Consider the following 15,678-nt stretch of genomic DNA (forward strand, 5'->3'; position numbering starts at 1 on the left):
AAGAGCCACCATGCCCGGCCAAAAAATATGTTTAATTTTTAGTTCTAATTATTTAATAATGGTATGAGAATACTTAACCTAGAATAATACAGGCTTATGAAATAAAGAATTCTGAAGACAATTATTTCTTTTCCCTTCTCAGCACTGTTTTATAAAATATTGTTGAGTCTGTTAATTTATTCATAATACATACTTTGAATGCCTGCTATATGCCAAGTACTGTGTAAGAGTTATAGCCTGTGACCTCAGGAAATTTAAGGAAATAGAGGAAATACAGTCAAACAGAGGAAACAGACAAGTAACTAGGCAATTGTAGTGCAGTCTAATAAAGGCAGGATTTTAAAGAAGATAAGCACAGGTTGCTAGCTGCACTGCACAGAGCCTGGGGGGTGTGGTTAGGCTTCCTCAAAGAAGAGATGATTAGTAGTTAGCCAGGCTACATCTATAAAAGATGTTTAATGCTATCAAAGTTTTAGACAGTGTCAGTGGAAGAGTAAATATCTTTCAAAATACATCTGATAAAATAAATATGGAATTTTTCTTTTAAAGAGACAGAGTCTTGCCCAGGCTGGCCTTGAACTCTTGGGCTCAAGTGGTCCTCCTGCATCAGCCTCCCAAGTAGCTGAGATTACAGATGTTCACCACTGCACTGGCTAATATTTGGAAAATTTACCACCAAAAAAATCCATCTATACCATGCAAATAGTCATTAAAAATCATATTTTTAAAAACTAAGAACACAAGGAAATGACATTTGATGTAATTTGAGTGAAATTATATAAAATTATAATTTTTGTAAGCATTAATAAAATGAGAGAGCTTCAGACGACAAGCAGGATAAACTTGATTGCTTCCTTGAAAGAATTCAAATAATGGCTTTTAAAATGAATGGAAAATCTTAATTTCAGGAAGTGTAGATCCCTTGAAATCTTATCAGATTAGTTTAGTTGACCTCAAATATGTTCATATAAAGTGAAAATAACAGACCACTCACAAGTTATACTAGTTTATGGTACCAGGTATAATACTCTGAAACTAATGAATCTCACCTAATTTGATGACACTTTTATTATTGAAGGAGTCAAAAGCAGGTTGATATAAAACTTAAAACATTAAAATGAAAATAATAAGTTAGTGGTAAAGACAAGAATTAACAGTAATCTGAATATACATAATAAAGCTAAATGGAATTTAGGAGCAGCATATTGAAGAAAATGTATATTCTGTACTGAATAATAAATCCACCATGAGATCATTTCCTGAGCAGTGTTATAATTGTACAGGCACACTATAGATCTTGTTTCTTTTGGACTATTTTCAGGATCTAGCACAGTTCTGGGTACTCAGTAAGAAACTGATTGAGATATGGGTGCTGCATTTTTATTTATAAGTCAGAAAAATCTAGGCAGGGAGTAGTATAAGGGGAAAACATGAGATTTGGACATTGGAACATTTTAAAATCCTTTATTTATTAAGTAAAAAGCAAGTTATAAAACAATATGTTTAATATAGCACCATTTTTTAATTTGAAAATATAGTTTCATACCCTAAAAAAGACAAGAATACTTTTCACCAAAATGTTTTCAGAGATTCTGATTGTGGAATGAAAAGATTTTTTTTTTTCTATTTGTCTCTATTTTTCCATTTTTTTCTATGTGTATATATTACTATAAGAAAAATGATTTTAATTTACTAAGCCTACTTATTAAAAAGTATTTTTGAATTTTCTAGCAATAAAAATATGTTATATGAAAAAGATAGGATCAAATTTATGTAAAACAAATATTCATGTGAAAAATTTGGTAGAAAATTCAGGAAAATAATCATAGTAATTCTTTCAAATTGCTGGTATCATTAGTGACTTATTTTCTTTATTTTCCAAACTTTCTCTCCATGTTACAGCAGTTTATTTTTATAATTTTTTAAACCAATAAATCAAAAGAAATAAGAGCAATTTGCAATAATCTGGATAATGGTGTTAAGCCGACTGTAAGTATTTTGCTTACCATGTAGAAAGCGTTGCTTAGTCAGTGGAACAATGGGAATCATTTGCTGCACAGGCCTGAGCAAACTGCTGTCTGTAAAATGGGAACTTGATAAATGTTTGATGGAGATGAATTATGTTACGAACAGGTAACTGTAGAAATTTAAACATAAGGAACCTTAGTGATGATTTAGTGCAACTTTTTTTTCTTATATAGCTGAGATTATTGAGGTCCCCTGACCTTAACTTGCCCAGTATATTCTAGCTAGATAGTGGGGAACCAAGCATCAGGACTAATCTCCCAGTTCTAGGCCAATCCTTTTTTACCCGCTCCCTGTAAGTTAGATAGCAGGGAGATGATCATGCCCACAAGATCCAACAACTGTAAGAAAAGCAAGGGATGCTTTAGCCCTTGAAACACACTGAGAGACAGACAGAGTAGGCTGAGAAAGAGCAGGAGCGGTCATCTTGGTGGGCCACTGCCTTCACTGGTATCTACTTAATTCTCAGCAGTCATCTGGCAGTGGACCAGGTCAGCTGTCTGCACTCTGTGGTTGTTATAAAATAGCACCTGCTTGGTAGCTGCTCAGTTTTGGTACAGTGTAGTATTTTGATTTTTCTTTTTCAGCAAACTAAATAAATTGGAGCAATTGGAGGAACTGAACCTAAGTGGCAATAAGCTTAAAACCATTCCCACAACCATAGCGAACTGCAAAAGGCTGCACACCCTTGTCGCACACTCCAACAACATCAGCATTTTCCCGGAAATACTGCAGTTGCCTCAGATCCAGGTACTTCTGTGTGCTGGAATGATGATGAAATGGCAGGAGTGTGAATGAGATTATTCTCATAAGGAAGAAATATCATTTCTCTTCTCATATACTCAGTTTGGGACGAGTGTACATAATTGATTCCTGAAAAGAAATTAAGTTCCGCTTTGGGGATATAGTAGGAGATTGAACATTTGGGAGTAAAGAACTAACTCACTATGATGTATTTTCTTTTGATTTCTCCGTTTCTTCTTAGTTTGTAGACCTGAGTTGCAACGACTTGACAGAAATCCTGATTCCGGAGGCATTGCCCGTGACGTTACAAGACCTTGACCTGACTGGAAATACAAATCTGGTTCTGGAACACAAGACTCTGGACATATTTAGGTAGGAAAAAATTTGTAATTAAATCTGCTTTTGCTCTTAGGTCTTCCAGCCACGTGCAGGTCTTCTCTAGGACTGTGGGGACCTCGATTAATTAAACGAATAGAATGAATTAGACCATAATGCCCCTCGGTTCTCTTCTTTGATTCAGTTATGATGGATATTCTATCCAGTAGTCAGTCTAATTTTAGTAGACATAGCCACTAGCCACCCACACACTGAATATTTTCACATGACAGGCATAGATGTTTGAGGTGGCACAGGTCACATCACAGCATCTTAGAGACAATACAAGTTCATTCATTGTACCAAGACTTCATTTTGTCAGTTGGCTGAAACTTAGAAATCATTTTTGTGCTTAGTTTTTTACTGCAACAAATAGCATTAATTATAACAATATTGGCTCCTATTTCTTCCTCCTATCTTTTTCTTTCTCTCTTCTCCTCCTTGGCCAGGAGTTCAGTATACTGCTTTCATTCAGTCTCTCTGGAAATGCATCTTAGTCTATCAACAGATTATTTTATAAAAAGTTATATTATCGTTGGAATAATTTTTGTAAAATACAGAAGAATATATGGTTTAATCTTCCCTTCCTCCACTTCCCACAGCCATATCACAACCCTGAAAATTGATCAGAAACCTTTGCCAACCACAGATTCTACAGTTACATCAACCTTCTGGAGCCATGGACTGGCTGAAATGGCAGGGCAGAGAAATAAGTGAGTACGTTGGCAGTGGAGACTGAGAAAGAAAAAAGGCAGCCCCTGGCTTGTGGCAGTTGGTCTGAGGCCCACAGTTAGGCCATGTTGTTCTCCTTTTGCACATAAAAAAATCACAGAATGTCAGTGTTGAATAAAATCCCTCTGAGACCATGATAAAGGGAGACAAAAAGAAGATGACTGTGCAGTCAACAGAACACCAAACACCCGCTTTCATGGCTAAAATGGGTGAATGCTGCTTTCTTTGCCAATTATAGCTTTATCCTTCTGCCAATCTTTGTACCATATAGATAAGATATATTGAGATGCCCAACCAAAGAATGGCCCCGCTTTCTGATGGCTCCCAATCTAGTATGATCCTCCACCTCCTTAGACCCTCTGCAGAATGACTAAGCCAAAGCCCAAAACCTATACTAGGTTCTTTCCAGCACTCTCTTACCTATACACTCAGGGTTCCATGATGAGCATTACCTTATTTTAAGGAGTAATAAATTCAACTTGTTGAACCACACGTGGTGTGCTTTGGTGGTCTTCCGCTGAAGGTTCTTGACAAAACTAGTCCTTAATTACTACTAAGAGAAAACATTTTATCTTTCCAGCCTGTGGCAGCATCGCAAAGCTAATAAGTACTGCCCATGAATGTGGCTGAATTTCCGCTTTCCTTAGGATATCAGCTCTTCCAGATGCTGCTTAAGGATCATATCTAGGGACTTTTTGTGTGTGTAGATTAGATTTACTACTATTCTTCTACACTTTCAGTTAATAGCTACTTTTTAAAAGAATGCTCTCTGATCAATAATCTTTTACTGATAACTTTCTTTAATGATTGTCTTTCTCCTATTTCTGCCCTAGGCTGTGTGTTTCTGCACTCGCCATGGATAACTTTGCGGAGGGAGTGGGAGCTGTGTACGGCATGTTTGATGGGGACCGAAATGAGGAGCTCCCTCGCCTGCTCCAGTGTACGATGGCAGATGTGCTTTTGGAAGAGGTGCAGCAGTCAACAAATGACATGGTTTTCATGGCTAACACCTTCTTGGTGTCTCACAGGTAAGCAGGTGGGTTGAATAATCCCTAACTCACTTCTACTTTTGCAAAATAAATCTCTCTAAACCGGGTCAGTGTTCACGTTATGAATACAAGGTCAAGGAGAGAGCTCACTGCTTCCTCCATGATCATCCTTTCCATACGTCAGCATGGAGTGTGGGGATTTGGCTCTTTGAAGAGCCTGTGGAGTCATCTGTTTTCTCTGTTGAACCCAAAGGCTGCTGAGGATCTGGGAAGCCTGGAAGTTATGTGCAAAATGTTGTCTGTGTGTATATGTGGCTGTACCTCTAGGGAAGGAAGATGGTAAGCTTTCCTAAGATTGTCCAAAGAGTCAGTAATCTACAAAAAGGTTAACAAGCATTCATCAGATTCATGTGTTTAGAATACTTGTTATCAGGGCTTTACCCAACTAATCTTCTAATTAAAGTCTAAACCACTTAAGAGCAAACGCTATACAGATGGGGTTACAATGTTGCTATGTGCTGATAAACTCTTGTAAGTTGAAAATATTGTAAGGTGAAAAAAATGCACTTAACATACCTAACCTACCAAACATAATAGCTCAGCCTAACCCACCTTAAATGTACTCGGAACACTTACAATAGCCTACAGTTGGGCAAAATCAATACTGGCAATACTACACTGTAGAATATCAGTTGTTTTCCCCCTGTGATTGCAAGGCTGACTGGGAGCTATGGCTCACTGCTGCTGCCCAGTATGGTGTGAGAGGGTCATACTGCATGTCACTAGCCCAGGAAAAGATCAAAATTGAAAGTACAGTTTCTACTGAATGCATATAGTGTTGCTTTTGCACCATCATGAAGTCGAAAAATTGTCAGTCATACTTCTGTAAGTCAGGGACCATATGGATAAGCAAACAGTAAGGGAGCATCGTGCACATCAGGTGGGCTGTACGGAGGATGTGAACAACTGAGAGGTTGGCAACTTGTATAATCAAGGTTGGAATGGAACAGCCTGGAGCTTGAACTGGTTTTATCTGCCATTATAACACAAAGCAAGGTGTTGGGAAAGTATCTATTTTTCAGTAGTACAATTGAGCAAGAGACTTGGCAAAATAAAGAGTTCATGAATGGGAACTCAATCTGTGAAGCACCTCTCAAGAGCTAGGCACTGTACCAAGGATTTTTTTCATACTATATTTTTAATTTTCAAAACAAGCCAGAGGGGTAGGTATTTTATACGAGACATTTCTTAGAGAAATAACTAGCTGAGGATCTACAGCCAGGAAATGGCAGAGCTGGAATTTTAAATTAGATCTAATAGTGTCTCCTCCTTGTTGGCATTGTGCACTAAGTGCAGGTGTGGACGCCACGTGTATGGGGAAAATACAAGGAAAATTATGGTCGTTTTCAAGAAACTTACAACTGAGTGGTTCTCAAAGTGGTGTTCTAGGACCAGCAGCCTCAGCATCACCAGCACTTGTGAGAAATGTGGATTATTGGGCCAGCCGCTTATACTCGCTAAATCAGAAACCGGGGTGGGGCCCAGCAGTCCCTGCTCTTACAAGCCCTCCAGGTGGTTCTGACGTGCTAAAGTGTGAGACCCTCTGAATTAGGAAGTCTATGATCAGATACGGAAGCAGTAGAGAAAGATGCACCTTCACTGTCTCCCCAACCCTGCCCCCCATCCCCACCCCCACCCCCTCTCCACCTTTTGTAAAATTACTCTTTTCTCAGTCAGCTGAGAGTGAAAGGCAAAGCTCTCTGCCAGCATCACCCACAGTAAGAGTCTGCCGTCAGGTGGGTAAGGGTGAGGCTGGTTCACGATCACAGGGCAGAAAACCAAGGAAAGGACAGACGTGAAGGACTACCACTTCCTTCTGAAACTAGCTACCATGCCTTCATTTTCTTTTCTTTCTAAACAGGAAACTAGGAATGGCCGGCCAGAAGCTGGGCTCCTCTGCTCTCCTGTGCTACATCCGCCCCGACACTGCCGACCCAGCCAGCAGTTTTAGCTTGACTGTGGCCAACGTTGGCACATGCCAGGCAGTCCTGTGCCGCAGTGGGAAGCCACTGCCCCTCTCTAAAGTCTTCAGCCTGGAGCAGGACCCAGAGGAGGCACAAAGGGTGAAGGAACAAAAAGCCATCATTACAGAGGTGTGTCTCCCTCTCTGCCAGTCACCTCCACCCCAGATCTAGAGATCACTTGTGCCGTGCACAGACGTGATGAAAGCCCACTTTCTTCCTGTTATGCCTTGTAAACAGTGTCCAATCCAGATAAAAGTTCAATTCAGATGGTTTCAGTAATAGTACTAGAAGAAAATAATAGTAATAGTAATATTCAGTAATAGTACTAGAAGAGTTACAGCTCAGTTACTGAGCTGTAACTAGCAAAAAGAAAAAGCAAAACGAATTAGATATGAAAAATCCTAGTTTGTGATCCTTTAAATGAGTAGCCAATGTGTAAAGTGTATGTTGAGTGTCCCCCTTAGCTAATTTCCAACTCATCTGATTTGTTTTTCTAAACAGAAGTGTTTTATAGTTTGACATCCCCATTCTGAAATGCAACGTTTTGAAGTATTTTTCCTGTTTATACTGTGTATAGCTTACTATGCTCTAGTGTTCTTTTTTAATAATGAAGCATCAATATTTCTACTATATTATAGCTTTTCTTCTTTTTTAGAAATTAGCATAACACTTTCGCTATCAAAAAAACTTTAGCAATTACATGTGAACATTGTTTATTGCAAAGCAGTATTCTATTCAGGTCTTTTGCCCATTTTAAATTGGATTGTTTATTTCTTTATTGTTGAGTTTCAAGAGTTCTTTGTATAATTTGTAAAGAAGTCCTTTATCAGAAATGTGTTTTGCAGATATTTTCCCAGTCTGGGGCTTGTCCATTCTTTATGTTTTCTGCGGAACAGAAGTTTTTGGTTTTAATAAAGGCCCACTTGTCAATTTTTTTTCTTTCATAGATCGTGCTTTTGGTGTGTTTAAGAACTCATTGCCAAAACCAAGGTCACCTAGATTTTCTTCTATGTTACCTTGTAGAAGTTTTATAGTTTTGTGTTTTATATTAATATTTAGGTCTGTGGTCCATTTTGAGTTAATTTTTGTGAAAAGTAAGTTGTGTCTGAGTCATGTTTTTGCATGTGGATGTCCAGTTGTTCCAGCACCATTTGTTCAAAGACTGTCCTTTCTCCATTGAATTGCCTTTGCTTCTTTGTCAGAGATCAGTTGACTGTATTTGTATGGGCCCCCTCCTTGTGGGCTCTCTATTTTGTCGGAATTCTGTATAAGGACTTTCCATCTTAGATTCCATCTGAGGAAACACAAAACCGAAAAGTATCATTACAATGTGGGTGATACTGTTAGGATTCTGGAAGTATGTGGCATTAGTTTTAGGAGGGTCTGTCAGTCAAAACAAATGAAAGAATAAAAGATGACTTTTTAAATTTAAAGATTTATTTATTTTTTTTAAGAGATGTTACCCCGGCTGAACTCAAACTTCTGGGCTCAAGTGATCTTTCCTCCTTAGCCTTCCGAGTTAGCTGGGACTATAGGTGTGTGCCACCACACCTGGCTTAAGATAACTTTTTTTTTTAATACACTGTTTTTATAGAATTTAGATAATGTTGCTTACATTTTTCTTAGGGGGTCTTAGACAAGTAGGAAATCTTTTTATAAATGTTATTTTAACCACAAACATTAATTGTTTGCCTATTATTTGCCAAACTTTATGGAGTTTTTATTTGGTTTTTTTGTTGTTGTTTTCTTGAGGAGAAATGAATACAAAGTGTCTGGCATATGAACATTCCCAACCTGCAAGCCTTTTCCCCTAAGTGTCCAATGACCTGGGTTCTGATTCGATGTGCTGGTTATTCTTGGCACAGTCCTCACAGAGTAGGTAAATCGTGCTGCAGGTTTCACACGCTCCTTCTCTAGGCTGAATAACCTTAGAGACTATTCGATGCTTTAGCTACCAGGATTTTCTTAGCCATTTGATATCTTTTCAGTCCCAACTGTGCCTTTAAATGAGAAATCATTTTTGGTGACCCATCTGAGTTTTGGCCTCTCTGGGAGTACTAGTCATGGAGAATTAATGGCAATTCTGTGTATTGTTTTCCTAACACACGTTTTTCTATTTAAGGTTATGCCAAGGCCTGACCTTCATGTTAGAGCGAATATCTTTTGACATGGTGGTACCTTTAGTCGCTTAATTGAATTGAATTGAATTTCAGTCCTTTGAACTATTTGGTATAATAACCGTGTAGTATTTTGTGTTTTGAGACTTCTCCACATTCATTTTTAAAGTACACTTAAAATTATACTGTTCCATAGGAAAAATCATATAAATTGTATTTTATTGAAGATCCTAAGCACTGTGGTCTAGAAAGATATAAAGTGGCACATCACCGTTGCTTGTTTCTCACGGTCTGCGTTCTGCTCATCTCTAGGACAACAAAGTGAATGGGGTCACCTGCTGTACCCGGATGCTGGGCTGTACCTACCTCTACCCCTGGATCCTCCCCAAGCCCCACATTTCTTCCACTCCACTTACCATTCAGGATGAGTTGCTGATTCTAGGCAACAAAGCATTGTGGGAACACTTGTCCTATACAGAAGCTGTCAACGCAGTGCGTCATGTACAAGACCCATTAGCAGCTGCCAAGAAGCTGTGCACGTTAGCACAGAGCTACGGTTGTCAGGACAACGTAGGGGCGATGGTGGTTTATTTGAACATTGGTGAGGAAGGCTGCACGTGCGACATGAATGGGCTCACCCTCCCGGGTCCTGTGGGATTTGCTTCGACCACCACCATCAAGGACGGCCCCAAGCCAACCACTCCCTCCTCCAGCAGTGGGATCGCCTCTGAGTTCAGCAGTGAGATGTCCACCTCGGAGGTGAGCAGTGAAGTGGGCTCCACCGCTTCCGACGAGCATAACGCCGCGGGCCTGGACGCCGCCTTGCTGCCACGGCCAGAGAGGCGCTGCAGCCTTCATCCCGCGCCCACCTCAGGGGTTTTTCAGCGCCAGCCTTCCTGTGCCACCTTTTCCAGCAATCAGTCTGACAACGGCCTGGACAGCGATGATGACCAGCCTGTTGAAGGGGTCATAACCAATGGCAGCAGGGTGGAAGTCGAAGTGGATATCCACTGCTGCAGAGGAAGAGATCTCGAGAGCTCTCCTGCTCTTGCAGGGAATCCTCCCGCCCTGTGTCCTGAGGAGCATGCTAGAGGGTTGGGTTTTGGGATCCGAAGACAGAACAGTGTGACTAGTGGCATACTTCTGCCAGTGAGTAAGGACAAGATGGAGTTACAGAAGTCTCCCTCCACTTCCTGTCTCTATGGAAAGAAGCTCTCCAACGGCTCTATCGTGCCCCTGGAAGACAGCCTGAACCTCATCGAAGTGGCCACAGAAGCACCCAAGAGGAAAACTGGCTATTTTGCTGCCCCCACTCAGCTGGAACCAGAGGATCAGTTTGTTGTACCTCGTGACCTGGAAGAAGAAGTGAAGGAACAAATGAAACAGCACCAGGAAAGCAGGCTCGAGCCCGAGCCCAACGACGAGGATCGGACCGAGCCCCCAGAGGAGTTTGACACGGCGCTGTGACCCCGCCCCCACAGTGGGCACCATGTGGGAGAATGCTGTGCGCTGTCGCTGTGGGACCCTGCCAGCGGCATTTGCCTCTGCATTTCTAAACCACAGATGCGCGGGGCAGAACTCGGAGCCAAAGGGCGAGAGGGATCAGGTCTGGCTCTGGATAAGCTAGTAGCCACCATCAGTGTTAAGTTTCACGTGGAACCTGCGTTGGAATTCCCAGGGTTGCTGGGAAGGAAGCAGCTGTTCTGTATCAGTCCTACCACCTGCCATTAACCCTTTCTTTCCTAGGATCATTTTGAGAATTTGCCTGCCTGGGCAGGAAAGGGACTATTTCTGTGGAGGAAATAACTGAAGGTTGATTCCCTTTACTAATTGCTGCTGATGGATCTCTGTGACAGAGAAATCACCTTATCTCTCAAACTAACTAATGGGATATGATGTGACTAGTCACATGGCTTTTCCTTCTTCTCTACGAGAATACAGCCTATCAAAATGATGTCTATTGGAAATGTAGAACCAATCAAACAGTTAATTTATGTATGTAATGTAATGAGAGCACTTTTCATTGACTGTGAACTTTTTATTTTTGAATCTGCACTCGAGCCAATCTTCTTAGAGGCAGCCCGGCACCTCTGTCCACAGGCAGAGAGCTAGTCGGGTGTTGTAGCCTTCTCGGAGGGTACTCACTCGGCAGGGCCCTGGGAACTGGTTTCACTGTCGGATGTCAGACTGTGAAAGCTCCTGAGAAACTTGGGGTAGCAGGATCTTCTTTGGGGGATGAAGATGGGGGAGAAGTGAGGACTAAGACCACATCCCCCCCAAATCAGAAAGAGAATTACCCCTTGACAAATGTGAAACCTGCTAGGAATTTCCCAGCAAATCACAAGGGGGGCATTTGGGGATTGGCCTCTGTCCCTGACGTGCGGTAGGAAGGGCTGGCAGTCAGCCTCCCAACAGGGAGGGCCAAGACTGACACTGCCCGAGTCCAGGTAACCTTGACTTATGGCAGGTGACTGTGAAACAGACTGAGGCCAAAAGAGAACAGATGGATGGAGCTCACAGGTTAGACTTGTTCCTTCTCTTACTCTAGAGCAGAGGGATGGTTTCCTAGAATGTTGAAAGTGAGTTGAGAGCTCACCTCTTGAATGTTAAACAGTGTACTCTTCTGAAAACTGCTTATTCACCTTATGTGGTTTCAGAATACTGGGCTCAATACTAATATAAGAAAGACACTTAATTGAGAAATTCTTAAGCTTACAGAAAACCTGTATGTTTTGCACATTCCATGTACCCCTAGCAAAATGCAGTTTCCTTCTACATGTCTGTCACTTTTTCCATTAGAAGATTTACTTAGGAAAATTAATTCCCACTTATTCCTACAAAATTTTGGTATTGCTTGACTTTACCCAATGGGGAATGTGCTTTGAATTTTTGGAACACTTGCAGAATTAAAAAGAAAATAGAGTGGAACCATTTTTAATTTGTTTCATCAAAAACAAAATGTTAAAGAGAAGGTTGAATATATATATATATTTTTCATTTGTGTTTTTTGGGAATTTTTTGTTCAGAGCAATAGTCAAAAACCAGATGACCTGTCCACAAATGGTTGTGTGTCTTCATCTTCTTAGAGGCCCCGTGCCCATGTGTGTATTGTCAGTGGGGTACACTCTTGGGGGATTCTGTGCCACTCTGATGGCTATCAGACCCCTCAAGAGTCTGAACTTCAGTCCCTAAATTGTCAGGAACACTTGACTTCCCTGTGTCAAACTACTGGTCAGCTATTTGACAAAGTTTAGAGCTCAGGTCTTTGATTTGAAGTGGGGAGCACAGTGGCTTATACAAAGCATAGGTGCTGTTAGAAAAATGGGAACAATGGTATGTTGCCACCTTATTTTTATATGGAAAATTTTCAAAAATGAAGAAAAAATGGAAAAATCCAAGATGATAGTGTTGGGTGCTGGAAAACATCTTTCTACTCAGACAACAGGAACTTTGGGTTATAGAATAGTGATATTATCTAAAAATGAAAGTTATTTTGGGAATATACCACTTTAATACTATAGTCTTATAAAAATTATTCATTATATGTGAACCCCTTTCTTGTCTTCTATTTGTTTTTCACCCTACTTATTGGAAACACCTCAAAACCGGTTCTGAAAAGACCGTACTAAAAGTAAATGTTTACTTTTTAGTGAGCAGAACTCTGAAATTCCAAATGTTCTTTTATGTGGTAGAGTTATTTTTAGGAACCATTAGGTTGTATTGAAAACCTTTAATATAGGCTATATCAAAACTGATTCTTCTTTTCTGCAATCTCTTTTAATTCATGTCCTTCTCCAGTTGCTCTGTATCAAAACAGAGGGTAAAAAGGCCATAGCCCATTACCAAAAATATAGTACAAAACTCTCTTGACCTACAAGATAATTTTCAGACATTGTGTTACCTGAGTAGGCTGTCAGTTGTTGAGATCCAGTCATCTGTCTCCAGGGGAATGAAATCTACTTCCCATGACTTTACCCAGAGTGTGTGCTCCCCAGGAGGGGAGAGCACAGCTGATCTCTGGCACAGAGATTCTGGCCTCTGCAGGGTTCTCAGGTCTCTGTGTGGACCTCCTTTTTAATAGAGAAGTTTAAGTGAATTCTGAAAGAAGAACAGTCTTGATTATGGGAGCAGTTCAGGAGGCCCATGGAAGAGAAAACGATGTGTCTTGGCAGCCATGGTATTCTTTCTGTTATCCAAATGGATTGGAAATGCGTTTGAAAATCTGAGTGTTGGTATGACCTAAAGCTACAGTGCTACTACAGAGTCAAGTCATTGAATTACCGCTCCTGATACAGGTGAGGGCTTTATTATACTACTGTAGATGTCTGCGTACAGTAAATGGGCAGAGTCGTTTGCTGGAGTGCAGAAGAGCCAACAGGAGCAGCTTGGAAATCCCGGGTGCTATTCCAGTTGCTTATAGCGAGTGCTGTTCTCCAGGAGATGGAGCCAGGTAGGCTCGGCCGATCTACTGAATAGCAAGTGATGCTCTTTCCAGATTCAGCGGAAGCAGGTACTTGGAAGCCACAGGCTCACCTTATTTCTATTCAATAATTATTAATGAAGAGACCTCCATAAGGGATCACTGGCTATCATCGATACACGTACCAATTATTAAATAATTAGTCTCCAAGCCATTCGGTGATGTCTGCAGCATCACTGTAGAACTGTCTTGTGTCACTTTTTACTTCCCTCGGGTGGAGCCCTTCAGACTCCCCAGCCATGGAGGCGAGTTAATATTTCTCTCCAGTTGGTGACTTTTGCCCCATAGTTGGGTGAGCACTTCCTAGATCGAGAAAAGCAGCTACAGTAAATCCTGCTGTTTCCCTCATTTGGTGATCAATCACACATACGCTCCTTGTACTCTAAATTTCATGCCCTTCTCCCAGTCGCTGTAGGGTTTTCTCTCACTGTTGGCCAATGGATGTCATCCAGACAGTGGGTTCATATCTTATGGTTTGTGCAATCATTGTTGTATTGTAGTCCTAAGACTCATTATAGTGTATTTTTGATATTTTTGAAATGTGTTAAATTTTTTAATTCAATAATATGAGCCAGAGCATGTTGCAGCAAATCTATTGTTTGTAAAAAAATAACAATAATAAATAAAATAAAATGGAATTATCTTTTTCATGGCTTTGTTTTAAAATGGAATGCCTGTTATTTCATAAATATTTTAGCAGGAAGTTATAATTTTCTCTCCTAACTTATATGTAGAATTAGATTCTTAACCGAAGGCACCTTTAGGATTTTTCTGCTTTCATTTCAGGGGAAGAGAAGTAAGAACAAACACATGAACCCACGTTCCATGACGTTCCACAGAGCTATGAGTTAAAACAAGAATTAAATATTGTTGATCATCTTTTCAGCTGAAGTAGCAATAAAAAATTTTTACTTTAAGAAATACTATATTCTGATGTGGTTTGTATGTTTAAAGAAATCCCAAAGACAGGAAACCTGGCCCTTATTTATGTGCAAGTTATTAGCTAACTAGAGGAAACTCGGTTGTAAAAAATCTACAGCTCTTCTTAAGTAAATCACAGAGCCAATGACACAGAGGAGGTCAGTGGGTAGGCTGGCCGTCACGTTTGTCATAATGGGATGGCTTTGGCGTAAGAAGGACCTCCAGACGCAGTGGTGCATGTTGGCTCACAAGATACAGCTGGGATCCAGCTGAGCCTCTAAACTGTTGCCTCCCCGCCTCCCACCACTGGGCGTCTCCCATAACATCTGGGCTGCAGGTGAGATTAGCTACCTCTCTCCAGCTAAAGGCCAAGCAAGATAAAGTCATTTTGCAGGTTTCCCCTTCATCTAGCAGAATGAACATTTTAAAAACTTAGTTCAAAAATGTTACTGAGCTCCTTCCCTGTAGTGGGCACTATGCCACCCTTTACCCTAATACCTCAGTTCCATGAGACACACCTCCCTGATCCTGGGTGGCAGAGATGGAATTCTCGTATGTTCTCTGCTTCATGCATTATTAATTCCCTCGTATGCCAAAGGCCACAAGTCACTCAGATCACGGTACAGTGTGTGATTCCATGGGTATGCATTTTGCCTCTGCTTCTTAAAAAAGTTTGTGACTTTAGGCAAGTTAACGTGGCCTCTCTAAGGCTGTTTCTCTTCGTTTGTTACAAGGAAATCATGGTATCTGGTCAGTCGAGCGGTGGTGAACTAAATGAGGTGATGCGAACAAAGTGCTTCTTAGGAGCAGCTCTGTTTGAACTTGGCACCTAGTTAGCCTTCAACGAAATATTAACGGGGAAACCACCTGACCTTGAACCTCGTCTCCTCCTCTATAAAATGTGAGTACTACATCTCGGCCTGCCTCGCTGCCAAGCGGTAGTGAAAAAGATAAGATTCGCTGAAGCATTTTGAACCTTATAAAACCGCACAGACTCATGGGAGTGTGGCTGGTCACCGATGGCTCCAGTCACCTGGGAGGAGCTGCCTCTCTGGAGCAGTATCGTAGCTGGGCTTGGGCACAAAGTTGGGGTCAGGTGGGCCAAAGTCCCCACTTTATCAACCACAAGACCCAGACAGGGGCAAAGATCTAACAGACACGTTCCAGGGAATAAATGCCAGGTGAGAACAGTGTGGGGGGCGGTATATTTTCTCAGGGAGGTGGGTGGAGAGTGGGTGGTTTGGTTTTCACTGCTGTTAAACGTGCCTGCC

The 15,678-nt window shown here is 41.1% G+C and overlaps 1 protein-coding gene across 2 annotated transcripts in view; it reads left to right on the forward strand.

The window, feature by feature from the left end:
* Positions 1-10,505, forward strand: part of PHLPP2 (PH domain and leucine rich repeat protein phosphatase 2) — a 47,175-nt gene extending 36,670 nt beyond the window's left edge. For both annotated transcript variants that reach the window (XM_069456363.1, XM_069456365.1), the window contains 6 exons: positions 2,613-2,775; positions 3,011-3,141; positions 3,747-3,857; positions 4,710-4,904; positions 6,787-7,018; positions 9,319-10,505. In XM_069456363.1, coding sequence (XP_069312464.1) covers positions 2,613-2,775; positions 3,011-3,141; positions 3,747-3,857; positions 4,710-4,904; positions 6,787-7,018; positions 9,319-10,473 — 1,987 coding nt within the window. In that variant the 3' untranslated portion in view covers positions 10,474-10,505. The remainder of the gene's footprint in view (positions 1-2,612; positions 2,776-3,010; positions 3,142-3,746; positions 3,858-4,709; positions 4,905-6,786; positions 7,019-9,318) is intronic.
* The last annotated feature ends 5,173 nt before the right edge of the window (positions 10,506-15,678 follow it).

Source organism: Eulemur rufifrons, chromosome 23 (assembly GCF_041146395.1).
Source record: "Eulemur rufifrons isolate Redbay chromosome 23, OSU_ERuf_1, whole genome shotgun sequence".
Classification (NCBI taxonomy): Eukaryota; Metazoa; Chordata; class Mammalia; order Primates; family Lemuridae; genus Eulemur; species Eulemur rufifrons.